This window comes from Bidens hawaiensis, unplaced genomic scaffold (genome assembly GCF_021521415.1).
Source record: "Bidens hawaiensis isolate Kalapana, Puna unplaced genomic scaffold, B.hawaiensis_p1.1 tig00015763_1, whole genome shotgun sequence".
Classification (NCBI taxonomy): domain Eukaryota; kingdom Viridiplantae; phylum Streptophyta; class Magnoliopsida; order Asterales; family Asteraceae; genus Bidens; species Bidens hawaiensis.
In genome coordinates this window covers 403,370-416,711 of record NW_027492405.1, presented here as the reverse complement: position 1 = coordinate 416,711, position 13,342 = coordinate 403,370, and the positions used below count along the sequence as shown (strand labels likewise).

Sequence of the window (13,342 nt, the reverse complement as noted above, 5' to 3'; positions counted from 1 at the left end):
TCCATTTACTATGTCGAGTAAACATTAAAACCCTAAAATATTATTATTATTATTATTATTATTATTATTATTATTATTAACAGAAAAGGTCGTTGTTGGATTCCATAATCAATGGAATGGAAATGGAACAGAACAGCTGGGCACATTCATTTCAAATTTAGAAGCCACAGGTACCCTACTTTCTGCCAAATCTACAACACCCATCAACAATAATAATAATAAATAACCCCTTTTTGTTTCTTTCTTGGGTTGCATACCAGGTGTTCGATGAAATGCGTCTGAGAGTTTTCTTGAATTTGTTTTAAGTTTTTATTGGGTTTGAATAATTTGATTGTTGGCATTGTTTGGTTATTGTTGGTTATTGTTTCCCTGATTTGGGTCTGGTTTTTGGGTTCTAGAAGGTGGGGTTTTTGGGTTTCTTGGGGTGCATACCAGGTGTTTGTTGTAATGCGTCTGAGAGTTATGTTGATGATGCAAGGTGAGCTTGATCTGGGCTAATTGCATCACTGGTTTGTATGTAAATTAGCAACAGATTGAGGGAAATAGTGTGTGTTATATTGATAACTTGTTGGGGTGGGAGAATGAGCAAGGAATTTGCTGGTTTTTTGAAGTCGTGGGAAGCAAAAGTTAAGAAGTCGAGGGCGGTGAGCATTTTTACGACAATGTCTGTGGCTCATGTGGATGAAGAAGGTGGTGATGCAGAGGCTTTTCATGTGGAAAAGATATTTTCGAATGGAGATATCTATATGGGTCAGTGGGTGGCGGAAAACTGCCCTCACGGGGCCGGAAAGTATTTATGGTCGGACGGGTGTATGTATTTTGGGGAGTGGTGTAAAGGGAAGGTTAATGGTAAGGGGAAGTTTAGCTGGCCTTCGGGTGCTACTTATGAGGGTCAGTTCAAGAACTGTTATATGGACGGTGAGGGTACGCTTACGGGTTCGTTGAATCATACTTATAAAGGTTGTTGGGTTATGAATAAGAAGCATGGGAAAGGGAGTATGAGTTATGCGAACGGTGATCATTATGAAGGTGATTGGAGGAAAGGGTTGTATGATGGTTACGGGACGTATCAATGGAATAGTGGTCATCAGTATACCGGGCAATGGAAGAGAGGAAGGATGAGTGGGAATGGAATCTTGATTTGGGCTAACGGGTGTCGGTTTGATGGAAATTGGGAGTGTGGATTTCCGAAAGTAAACGGTGTGTTTAGGTTTGAAGATGGGAGTTTCTATTCGGGTGTTTGGGGTAAGGATCTTAAAGAACAACATGTGAAGTTTTGTTCATCGAATTCAACTGTTGCGCGTGATGATTGGGATCCTAGTCAGCTGTTTTCATTTGTTTTGAGTGAATGCGTGGTTTATGAGGTGGAATCGCTTACGGTTTTTCCTTCGGATAAGACGTTTAGTTGGTCAAATAGTGAAGTAAAACATCAAAAGCAACCCGTGAGGAAGAATTCTAAAATTGATACCAACGTTATCAGACAATCTATTGATGGTTTGGGAATTAACCAACGAGCTACCGAGAGGCAAGGTGTCACAATATGTAAAGGGCATAAGAATTATGAGCTCATGCTTAATCTACAGCTTGGAATAAGGTATATTTTGGATAATAATCTCTTCTTCATATAATCTAATCATATGCTAATATGTATTGAATGTTGTTAACTTGTTATTACTTACTAATTTATGGTGCGAATGCAGACATTCTGTAGGGAGGCATAGTCAATCTAAACCTCTCGATTTGAAGCCTACTACTTCTGATTACAAGGAAACATTATGGACCAGATTTCCTCCTGAAGGATCCAAACATACGCCGCCTCACCCGTCTTGTGATTTTAAGTTTAAAGATTATTGCCCATTGGTTTTCAGGTTAGATGATACTTTTATATGACTTCAAATATCATAGTTTATTTAGACTGTTTTTAAATGCTATATGTGGTTTCAGGACACTTAGGAGTTTGTTTAATGTGGATCCAATGGATTACATGTTATCAATTTGTGGAAATGAGGCTCTTCGTGAGCTCTCGTCTCCTGGAAAAAGTGGCAGTTTCTTTTACATGACATCTGATAACAAGTATATGATAAAGACGATGAAAAAGGCAGAAGTCAAAGTGAGTCGATTCTTCGATCTAATTCACTCTTTATTACTTGATGTCAGTGATTATAATGTTTTAACTATTTCAGGTTCTAAGGAGGATGCTTCCAGCATACTTTGAGCATATAAAATCCTTTGAAAACACTCTCCTCACCAAATTTTTTGGATTACACTGTGTGAAGTTGAGTGGATCTTCGCAACGAAAGGTACGAGTAAAACTAATTTAGCCTTTTGAGATTTTGTTACACTTGATTGCTGATTATGTTGTTGGTTCATGGGTAGGTTCGGTTCGTTGTTATGGGAAGCTTGTTCTCTACCAATGTACCGATTCATAGGCGGTTTGACTTAAAAGGATCTTCCCATGGTCGAATAACAGATAAACCCGAGTCCGAAATTGATTCAAATACCACCCTCAAAGATCTTGATCTCAATTATATTTTCCGGTTGCAGAAAGATCGGTTTCAAGAGTTTTATAGGTTAACTTTTTAACCCCTATGATTGATTTTACTGGGTCTAATTAAGACACAAATATCTTGCTAATTAAGACAAAATATATTGTGTTGATGCAGGCAGATCAATAGGGACTGCGAGTTTCTTGAACAGGAAAGAATTATGGATTACAGTCTTTTAGTTGGCATTAGTGTTCAAGAATGCAATCAGGACTTATCAGCAGATGAAGGTAGTTTGTCTGGATCTTGTCTATACACACACACACACAATTCATGAGTCCAAGGTGACAATTATCTTGGTTTCATTCATAGGGAACACTGAACCGGATAGCAGCGGGTCAAGCCCTAGGGTTTCTTCAGCAGATACAGATTCCTCTCTTGACCCTAAACGGTAAGTTATAAGGTGGTTTTTTTTACTTGACTTGTTATAAATGGGTCGATTTGTGTATAATTGATCTCTAACGGGTCAAATAAAAAGCTCAGCAAGAAGAAATAGTTTAAACGGGCCAACGTGTCAAACATGTTGAACGTCATTCAAAGCCTACTTAATGCATACGAACTCCTAGGTTGATTTTATTCTTATTGTAATAAGATTTGCCCTTTTTGACCCATTTGTATTTTTGACCCGATTGGTTATAATGAATGCAAACTCCTAGATTGTTTATATTCTTATTTGTGAGCTCATTTTTAACATTTACCATTCTGCAGATGGGCCCCTGTAAGGCTGGGCGTTAACATGCCAGCTCGGGTTGAACTCACGGTTAGAAGTCACGAGACTCAGTTAGTTGGTGAACCGACACAAGAATTCCATGATGTCATCCTGTTCTTTGGTATAATAGACATATTACAAGATTATGACATCAGCAAAAAGCTTGAGCATGCTTATAAGTCATTCCAGTACGACCCGACTTCCATTTCTGCCGTGGACCCCATACAGTACTCGAAACGCTTCCGAGATTTCATATTTAGTGTTTTTAAAGAAGACGGTTAAAAGTTTGAGGATCCGGCTCAAGTTTTTGCAGTGAGCCTAAACAAATGTACAGCCCTTGTGAATGGGGATTCAATCGTTGACCATTAAGCTCCGGGTTCTAAATTTGATGATATAATGTATACATACATACAACGGTTTTTGGGCCGATTTTGATTCATTTATTTACTAATTCGTGAGTTGTAAGTTAGGTTAGCTTTTAGAAGTTATTGAAGATTTGATGGTGTAGATGGTCTATTATATGTAATCATAAATGATGAATGAGTTCAAAGTGTATCAAATTTTGCATTAATGATTTTTTTCACTCAAGAAGCAAAACCGTATCGATTGAACCATAATAGAAGCGAAACCGAAGGATACAAAATAATGGAACCATTAATCGGAGTATCGGACTGAACTAGAATGGTGTGACGTCTTTACCATATAAAATATATACTAATAGCTATAGTAACTAGGGTGTTTGTGGTCCGGTTTGACTCCCAGGTCGTAATTATAAATATGATTTATTTAATATAAAATTCGTAGTTATAAATATGATTCATTTAATATAAAATTATATTATATACTTATATAACTGATTAACTGGATATCTTAGAATGAATATATATTATAAGTAAAGGTAAATGGTTGATTGGTTGGCTTAATTTACATGGTTGGTTCTAAGTCTTAAATTATGTGACCGGTTCTTAAAGTTAAACCGTGAGCTACACTGTATAATTCTCTAAACGTTTTGACCGGACATACTTGTTAACTTTGGTTCAAACGATTCAGTTGGTTTAAATAGACACACCTCTTTATACCTTCTCCAATGTTTTTACTTTTTATACTTTTACTTTTATTTATTTAATACATTTATGATATGGTAGGTAAGAAGACAAGACAACATGGGGGGAGGAATATCCCATGGACCATTTCATATGTATGAATAAAACGTGTCCAATGTTGTTCTTGGAACCCCAACATGCCACAGAAATAATTAATAATCAAGATTTTATGAAAATTTTATAATACAATTAATTGTTTCTTTTTATTTTTTTAAATATTTTTTTGTACAATAATAATTCACATGCCCTTTTAACAGCAAATCCGAAATCCATTTAAATCAAATATCTTTCAATTATTTATACTTCTTTAAATTTTAAATTATTTTTGGTACAATAAGAGTTCACATACCCTTTTAACAACAAATCTTTAAATCCATAATCATTAGTTTTTAAAACCATTTAAATCAAATCTCCCTATCTAGCTGTTAGAAAACAAAAAATAAAAATCTCCCTATCTAACGACTGGCATTAACTATTTCTCATTATCATTAAGCTTTCATCAAATAAGCGAACGGTTTACAAACAACTAACCGAACAGAATATCATGTTCGCGTTTGTTCATTAAGGAAATGGATCTGTTCGTGAACGGTTCACGGACACAAACGAACAAACACAAATGAGCACAAAATGTTTTATTAGATTTGATTAAATGGTCAGTGTCAACGATTCGGGCTGGAACCAAGTTTATGTTGATGTTTTTTTGAACATTCATATTCATATCGAATATGTTACCTTTACATATTAATCATCACATTATGCTCATATATATTTTTGTTTCATAGTTTATAATTTTGCTTAAATCTATATAATACGTTTAGACAAGTCATTAAAAAGTATTAAAACATTTAATAACAAACATAAACAAACAAAAAATTAATGAATACACGTAAACAAACACATTATAAACCGTTCACAAACACGAATATATATTCGTGTTTGTTCATTTAGTCAACCTATTAAAATTCCCTGTTCACGTTTGTTCATTTATAATATATTAAACGAACGAATATAAATGACTTCCTGCCAAACAGTTCGTTGAACGTTCAGTTTGTTATGCACATTTGAACTTAAAAATATTTTTGAAAATATGAATCGCAATATAAATTAAAATGAATAATGTTTACTTATAGGATTTAGGAGTTAAAAAAGGATTGATGGTAATTTTACTTTAGTAAAAAAGTGAATATGTTTGGGAAAAAACAGAGAGCATTAATTGGGTAAATAAAAATGAATGAATGCTGCAGAAAATGAGGTGGGCGTGAGAATGGTGTAGCGGCAGACACGGCGGATGTCCCGTGTCCTTCATCACGACACGACCATGCTTTAGTTTCATCATGTCAATGTTTTTACAACAACTACTAAAGTACCGGACCAATTGACCAAACCGGTTTTATTTAATAATCAATGTTGTAAATTAATAAAAAAAAAATCATATATAGGATGTTTGCTTGACATGGTTGTGTTAAAACTTAGGGTATGTTTGGTTGGATGTAATGGAATGGAAGAAGGAATGGAATGGACAATGGAATGAAATGGATCATTACCATTCCATTTCCTTGTTTGGTTAACATATGAGAATGAAATCAATTATTCATTTTTATTGTTTGGTATTAAAAAAAAATTGTAGAAATGAAATAGAAACAATAAAAGCACTCATATCTCAAAATACTTTTTAACCAAAAAAAAAAAAAAACTTACAATGGCGACGGTGGTAACTCCGGTGACGAAAATGGTGGTGGCGGTGGTGGTGTCGACGAAGTTGGTGGTGGTGTCGATGATAGTGGTGGTGGTGGTGTTGAGAAAGTAGGGTGAAGGAGGAATGGAATGAAAAAAAGAAGGGGGGTGGGAAGGAATGGTTTTGATGGAATGAGATTCCATGTGTAATGGATGATTCCATTCCATTGAGCAACCAAACACCACATTTTTCATTCCCACGTAATGAATCATTCCATTCCTACTGTTATTCCTGCATACCAAACGCTACCTTATATTTTTAATTAAAACTGGTATCTTTATCTGTGCGCTTTGCGACGCGTGGCAACGTTTGTCATGCGTATGATATATATATATATATTTTCTATGTTTACATCATACAAAATCTCAATTCAAAAACTTCTAAGAAATTCATATGTAAAATGAAATCAAAAGCTATATTGAGATGAAAGAGATATTGCGAGAAAGCATATTCTGAGAAACCAACGTCAAGAAAAGAAAACAACAAGGAAAATATGAACAAAGAGGGAGATATAACATGGGAAGTGCAATTCTACGTAGGAAGCAAATATAATATTATATAAGACCAGCAATACAGCAGATGCAACTAAGGAAGTACAACATGCTATAAAATACGTGCAAATGGTTTTTAGTATAAAAATAAGTTGAAGTTCTTACTACCTAGATGATAAGTTAATTTATTTTGATATGTGTAAATAGTTTTCATGAATAGTGATTTTCTACTATTTGCCTTTTAATATACATATAACTACCATGAATAGTGATTTTTGTGCTAATGAAAGAATTGATTTTGGACTTTTGATCAAGTTTTTCAATGGATAAAATTATGACGATGACAAGGTTCCAAGTAATAAAAAGTTAAAAGTTTACTTGAATAGGAAAACGAAAAACCGAACTCTTCTTTGGTTAAATCTAGTTACACCGTTTTTTTTCTAATTCAAATAACTTTTATAATTCATTACTTTTAAAACAAAATTTTATCTATAATTTGTGTACAAAATATTGCTACATATATATGTATATCGTAAAAATAATTTTATTTGAAGTGTTGATATTAATGATATAACTTATAAGGTTGTGTAATTGTATACATGTGTTGTATATTTATAAATTGTTGATATAAAGTTGTGTGATTATTCACTTGTGATAGCATTGCATAATTATATACATATGTTGTGTATTTACACGGACTCGCCATATAGCGAGTCCGTGTAATTACACAACATATGTATATAATTATGCAATGCTATCACAAGTGAATAATCACACAACTTTATATCAACAATTTATAAATATACAACACATGTATACAATTACACAACCTTATAACTTATATCATAAATATTAACATTTCATATAAAAATTACTGAATAGGTCAATATATGCCTATGCTCAAAGATCCATATTATTAGTAAACTTATTTGTTTAATAACTTTTGTTTGTTTTAAACTTTTAATGATATTCTATAGGGAGACAGTAAAGGAATGTGACAAATCTAAACTCAAAAATGGTCTACTTTGACTCCTTATATTTAGAACACATCCAAAATTAGGTTACATACTTATTAAATGAAGACAGACTAAAAGAACATATAAATATAATCACTTGAGGTCAGCAATTCATGGTCCATTGACAATTTCACATGAACATCACTATTAGTAATTTGGTATTATCATTCCAGCTTAGTATAGGCAAACACGTTATCATAGTTAAAGGCATCTAAAATTCCCTTAAATATCAATAAACATAAAATTAAGGATTGTTCATATTTATAATTTCAAGTAAACTGGCAAAAAAAAAAGGACATTAGACTAAAAATAATTAAAAGAAAGTTAATGTTGAGATAGAGGAAGTAAAAGAAAGGCTAGATGATCAAAGCAACCTTCACCCCAAATGGGCACTAACAACATTATGTTCATTCATGTTTGGTTAATATTTAACAAATGTGAAAAACTAAATAAATTAACGGATCAGTCTCAACTAATGTGTGATGGCCTAAGTTGAAAAGCTCTGATTAATGTGTTAATATACTTCAGTTGTGTTCAAGGTTCGGTTTAAGCTGATGAAACAACTTAATTCGGCCATCTAAATAGTTTCCTTTTTAATTTGGTAAGCCGGCTTAAAAATGCTCAAACCATGATCAAGTTGATTTATTGTTTAGAAAGAAAAAAAATGAACATGAAAGCTCATCCAAACCGATAAACTATTTTTAAAACAACCTATTTAGTGATATTTTATTCTCAGTACATTCATTCAAACCGGCCATAGCAATTTTCTAGGCTCGAGTCTAGCATGTTTGAAAATAGTTTTTGCCTTTGCAAGTGGTTTACTTAGATTAGTAAGTTTTTAATTATATAATTTGAACACTCAACTTCTTATTGATCTTACTGGCAAAATTTTATTAAATGCGAAAGTATTCGTTTTGACTCAAACCCATCGTGAGCAATAATGGACTTGGTATATCTCGCAGGGGCCTCCAACATAACCAACTAACCAAGTTTATGGGAGTAAACTATGAAAACTACATAATACACTTATATATAGAGCTTGACAGATATGACAAGATATAAAAAGAGAGTGCGGCAGGCGCTTACATAGTCGCCTTTTCTAAACGAATAAAGCAAAAGGGCCAAGTGTTCATACAATTCTCGCGGTTCTCAAACATATCACGAGACCACATCAACTCAAAAATTATATCATTACACTGAATAAAGCCCTCACTAACCAGTAACCACCATTAACCAATGCCATCAAACTACCTACTAAATCAACACAAAAATCTTTTGTTTTCATATGAGACTCATAAGTCTCAAGGATAAGCCTGCACGCCACCGACATATGTAGCTGCAACTGAAGTGGTTTCGTGTGCCAAGTGGTCCCACGTACGAGTGTTCAATATGACAAAATCGGCTATCTTCCCAACAGATAACGAGCCTATATCCTCGTCAAGAAAACATGCACGTGCTGCAGAAATCGTGTGCCTGTGAAAGTGGCTAACATGTTTATAAACTGTATGTCACTCATAACTTGAATTAAGCATAAATACGATATTTAATATGTTTACTTACGCGTTTAATGCATCGGTTAACTTCATGCACTCTGCTGAATTCCAAGGTTTATCCCAACCAGGAGGTATCCTTGCTATTGCAGTCTTTATACTATTTAAAGGATTAATGTCCGCAACCTGACATTAAATTTTTTACCATCGATACATAGTAAACGTAACGGTCTACAAAAGTAATTAATGAAAAGCGTTCTCACGGGCCAATCAGAACCAAATGCCACAAGTGCATTGCCAGCAAGGAGTGATTGAAATAAATAAGATCCTTTCTGCGTCCTCTCTAGCCCAATTTTTTTAAGCGCTGCGTCAGCATCGTCCAACAAATGATCTGGCTGTCAACATTTTTTTTCAACCATTTCTGATGAATAGATATGCGCAAATTTAAAAGTCGTAAATTAAGTACTTTAATAGTTTAATTACCTGCACAGAAGCAACAATTCCTTGTTCACCAAACTTGGATATACTTTCAAGTGTCAAATGTTGAGCGTGTTCAATCTGCAAAAACGGACATATTATTAATTTATAAAAATGTCTACAAAATATTTTTAAATAAAACATACCCGAAATCTCCTATCCCTTTTCCCATTTGTTGAAGCAACTGATTTGTACATATCCAAAACCAAATCATTGGCCTTGTCTCCAATAGCATGAATTGCAACCTGATGGACGTTTTTTGTCGAGTATAAGTTGTTACATACTTACATATATTATATATGCAATGAAGCACACATTTAACGATAACTTTTTTAAAATAAATACCTGGAGGCCAGATTTGTCAGATTGCACGGTCATGTTATATAAGCTTTCGATATCTGTAACTTGGAGTCCAAGATTCCATGACTCGTCAGCGTATGGCTACAAGAAACATGAATTAAGATGTAATTCAAAAATAATCCTTATAAGTTAGTATTATTATTATTATTATTACATTGTGGAAAAGCGCACTGTTCGACCCCAATGATCCGTCAGCAAAAGCTTTAACACCGCCTAAAAATATCCACTGGCTCACCCTACGACCCGTTGTTTGAACCATATCCTAACATAAAAACAAGAAAATTGAATTCAATGTTAATATCTTAATATGTAACTGTCTAACTGATTAGCAACTGCAAACGCAGTTGTGAAGGCAAAACTATGGATAACCAGTAGAGTCTGTCATACAGCAAGACGTGCCCATGTCGACATCGAAAAGAAAAGGCAAACTCTAACCATCATTCTTCCAGATAAATCGGCCCATTTGTAAACATCTGCAAGTTTATCAGAGAAAGCCAAAACTTGGTCAACCATAGTTAAAAAAAGAATATTAAACAGTAATGAAAACAAACTAAAAACCTGCAAAATCTTCCCACGAATGCTCTACGGGCGCACCAGGAAAATATCTTCCAACGTCAACAACTGTAGTCACACCCCTCATTAAAGCATGCCTACTAGCTCGGTCCAACGCTTGTCTTCTTTCTTCTACAGAAACGTCTGGAATACACGAAAGGATAACCGTCATTGCAGCATCAATCATCAGTCCTGTAGGTTCTGCATATAAATAGACGAGTCAGTAAGTCGGCCTGGTATCTACTCACTACTAAGTTTTAACCGTTTAAACTTTAAACTACCCCCATGTTCATTTCTGCTAATAGTTCCACCAACCGGATCTTGCATATTACTCGTAACACCAGATAACTTTAGAGCCAAAGAGTTAGCCAAGCCCATGTGACCATCCATTCTTGTAAGCCATACCTGCATATCAAAGAATTCGATCAGAACGGTTTATAATTTTATATTAATCGTTACAGTATGTCAGTATGTAATGCTACTTACAGGATGATGAGGTGTAATATCATCAATCCACGAAGCGGATGGCGATTCTCCTCCCCAAAGATCATTATTCCATCCACCGCCCAACAACCAACTACCTTCTTTCATGTCTGCAAAATGTATATCATGCTACAATTTCATAAAATAACCAAAAAAAAAAAAAATTAACATAGCATTATTGGATCACTTACTTTTAACTGCTTCTTTAACCTTTCTGATGAACTCGTCCTTCGTGTTCACGCCTCGCACTTCCACTCGCGCCATCTGTTTTCAGTTTTCAGTCGTTTAGCTTACAGTTAAGTTAGTTAAAATATTATATGAGGAAGCTGAAATGAATTAGTGCAGAACCTGGAGTCCTCCAAAAAGGAAGTGGACATGAGAATCAATGAATCCAGGAACCACAATCTTCCCCTCGAGATTTAACTCCTTCGTTCCATATCCAGATACTTCCTAAATTCAGCAACACAAAACTCTGATATAAGTAGGCTTCCTGTTCGTGTTCATCCGTTAAGAAAATGAACTGTTCACAAATGCAAATGAGCACACAAAATGTTTTATTTGATTTAGCTAACTGAGAATGGTTAGTGTTACTGGTTCGGTCTGACTACCAAGTTAGTGTTGGTGTTTTTTTTAACATTCATGTGCATATGTTAATTTTACAAATAAATTAGTCACATAATACTCATATATATATTTTTGTTATATAGTTAATAATTGTGCTTAAATACATTTGATAATATTAGAAAAGTCATTAAAATGTATTAAAAACCTTTAATGAACAAAAATTAACAAACACATTATTATCGAACGTTCACGAACACAATTGAACGAGAATAGTCAGTTTCAACAGTTTTGTCCAGCTACCAATCTTGTGTTGGTGCTTATTTATTTTAATATTTATATTCATAAGTTAATTTTACATATAAATTAATCACATGATACTTATATATGTCTTTGTTTCATAGTTAATAACTTTGCTTAAATCCCTATGATAATATCATAATATTAGAAAAGTCATCAAAAAGTATTAAAAATCTTTAATGAACAAAAATTAAAAAACACATTATCAAGTGTTCACGAACACGTCCTTTATTCATGTCCGTTCATTTAGTTAATCGAACGAAATTCCTTGTTCATGTTCGTTCATTTATTAAACAAACAGACATAAGTGAAATCTTGAAATAATTAAAGTCTGATTAATATTCATCACACATTCTAATGATGATTAAATTACTAGTAATTAATTAGGTCCCTAACCTGCTTATAAACCCTAACAAACACTTTAATCATTCAAACATAATTGCATTACGATATAATATAATATAATAATACCCGAACATATGAATAGTTTCCAATGCGGATGATTCCACCGTCACGAATAGCCATGGAATCAGCAAAGAGAAGAGATGAATCACTTGTATATATAGTCCCATTCGTCACCAATACGTCAGCAACGATACCCGAAGAAGATGAATAAAACCACCAGCTGGCTGATACATCTACGAGAAAATAAAAATACAATATAATATAATATGATATAATGAATGGAGTGAAAATGTGAAACTAACTAACAATGGATGATAATAATGTGAATGTTGTGTGAGATTATGAGTGAAAGAAGAAGAAGGAGTGAAGCTGCTGCTGATAAACTAGTAGTAGTGGTATTCATGTTCATGTTCATATTCATATTCATATTCATGGCTTTGGCCTTGGAGTCTCCGATGGCTGAATGAAAGGATTCCTAACAAGATTCCAAGACAGGACAGGTTGGATGGATCTTGGTACTTGTTTTGTATTCAAAGAATCTTTAAGATTGTGTTTCCATTTTAATTTATTTATTTATGGAGAGAAATGATATGGAATAAAAGTATTCTTTTTCCCATGTTAGTGAAACTCGAGAACACCTCTTTTAATTTTTTTTTTCTTTCTTCTAAAAGGGAGGAATTGAAAGATTGAGATGGTTGTGTTCCCAAGTTTCATTTAAGGAGAGAAAGAAAAATACTAAAGAATATGTGTGCTCTTGAGTTTTTATAGAGTAAAATGGAGGTGATTTGTTTCATTCTAATTTAGAAAGAATTGAAAGGAAAGAAAATGTGGGAAGAAAGGAAATGAAAAGAAAGGAAAAACCTTTATTTCATTTTCTTTCTCTCGTCAATGAGACTCGGGAACACTGGAGAGATGAAATGAAATGGAAAGAGAGGAATAAATGTGTTACTTTTAGCTTTTTTTATAGAGAGTGAAAAATAAATGAAAATTTTGGTGTGTTCCTTAGTTTCATTTGAGAAGAAAAGAAAGGAAAGAGAGAGAAAGAAATAAAGGGGTTTTAAAGAATAAATTGAGTGGGTTGTGTTTGCTTTCAATTTGAAAGAATTAAAAGGAAAGA

General features: G+C 33.7%; 2 protein-coding genes across 3 annotated transcripts; one reads left to right on the top strand and one right to left on the bottom strand.

The window, feature by feature from the left end:
• The first annotated feature begins 581 nt into the window (after positions 1–581).
• LOC143549695 (phosphatidylinositol 4-phosphate 5-kinase 6-like) lies at positions 582–3,696 on the top strand. Its single transcript, XM_077040545.1, has 8 exons — positions 582–1,594; positions 1,701–1,868; positions 1,945–2,110; positions 2,184–2,300; positions 2,377–2,570; positions 2,664–2,773; positions 2,856–2,934; positions 3,252–3,696. The coding sequence occupies exons 1-8, from the start codon at positions 582–584 to the stop codon at positions 3,532–3,534; spliced, it is 2,130 nt and encodes a 709-aa protein (XP_076896660.1). The 3' UTR covers positions 3,535–3,696.
• A 5,198-nt stretch (positions 3,697–8,894) lies between these two features.
• On the bottom strand, positions 8,895–12,429 carry LOC143549694 (protein LONG AFTER FAR-RED 3-like). 2 transcript variants are annotated; one of them, XM_077040543.1, is made up of 14 exons: positions 12,292–12,429; positions 11,308–11,409; positions 11,151–11,223; positions 10,963–11,069; positions 10,758–10,881; positions 10,483–10,677; positions 10,312–10,397; positions 10,079–10,186; positions 9,910–10,005; positions 9,711–9,809; positions 9,571–9,645; positions 9,351–9,482; positions 9,158–9,273; positions 8,895–9,070 (listed from the first exon to the last, which is right to left on the bottom strand). In XM_077040543.1, the coding sequence occupies exons 1-14, from the start codon at positions 12,343–12,345 to the stop codon at positions 8,899–8,901; spliced, it is 1,539 nt and encodes a 512-aa protein (XP_076896658.1). In that variant the 5' UTR covers positions 12,346–12,429; the 3' UTR covers positions 8,895–8,898. The 2 variants fall into 2 exon arrangements, with proteins under 2 accessions (XP_076896658.1, XP_076896659.1); XM_077040544.1 differs by having other exon boundaries at positions 11,308–11,382; positions 12,298–12,411.
• Positions 12,430–13,342: the final 913 nt, after the last annotated feature.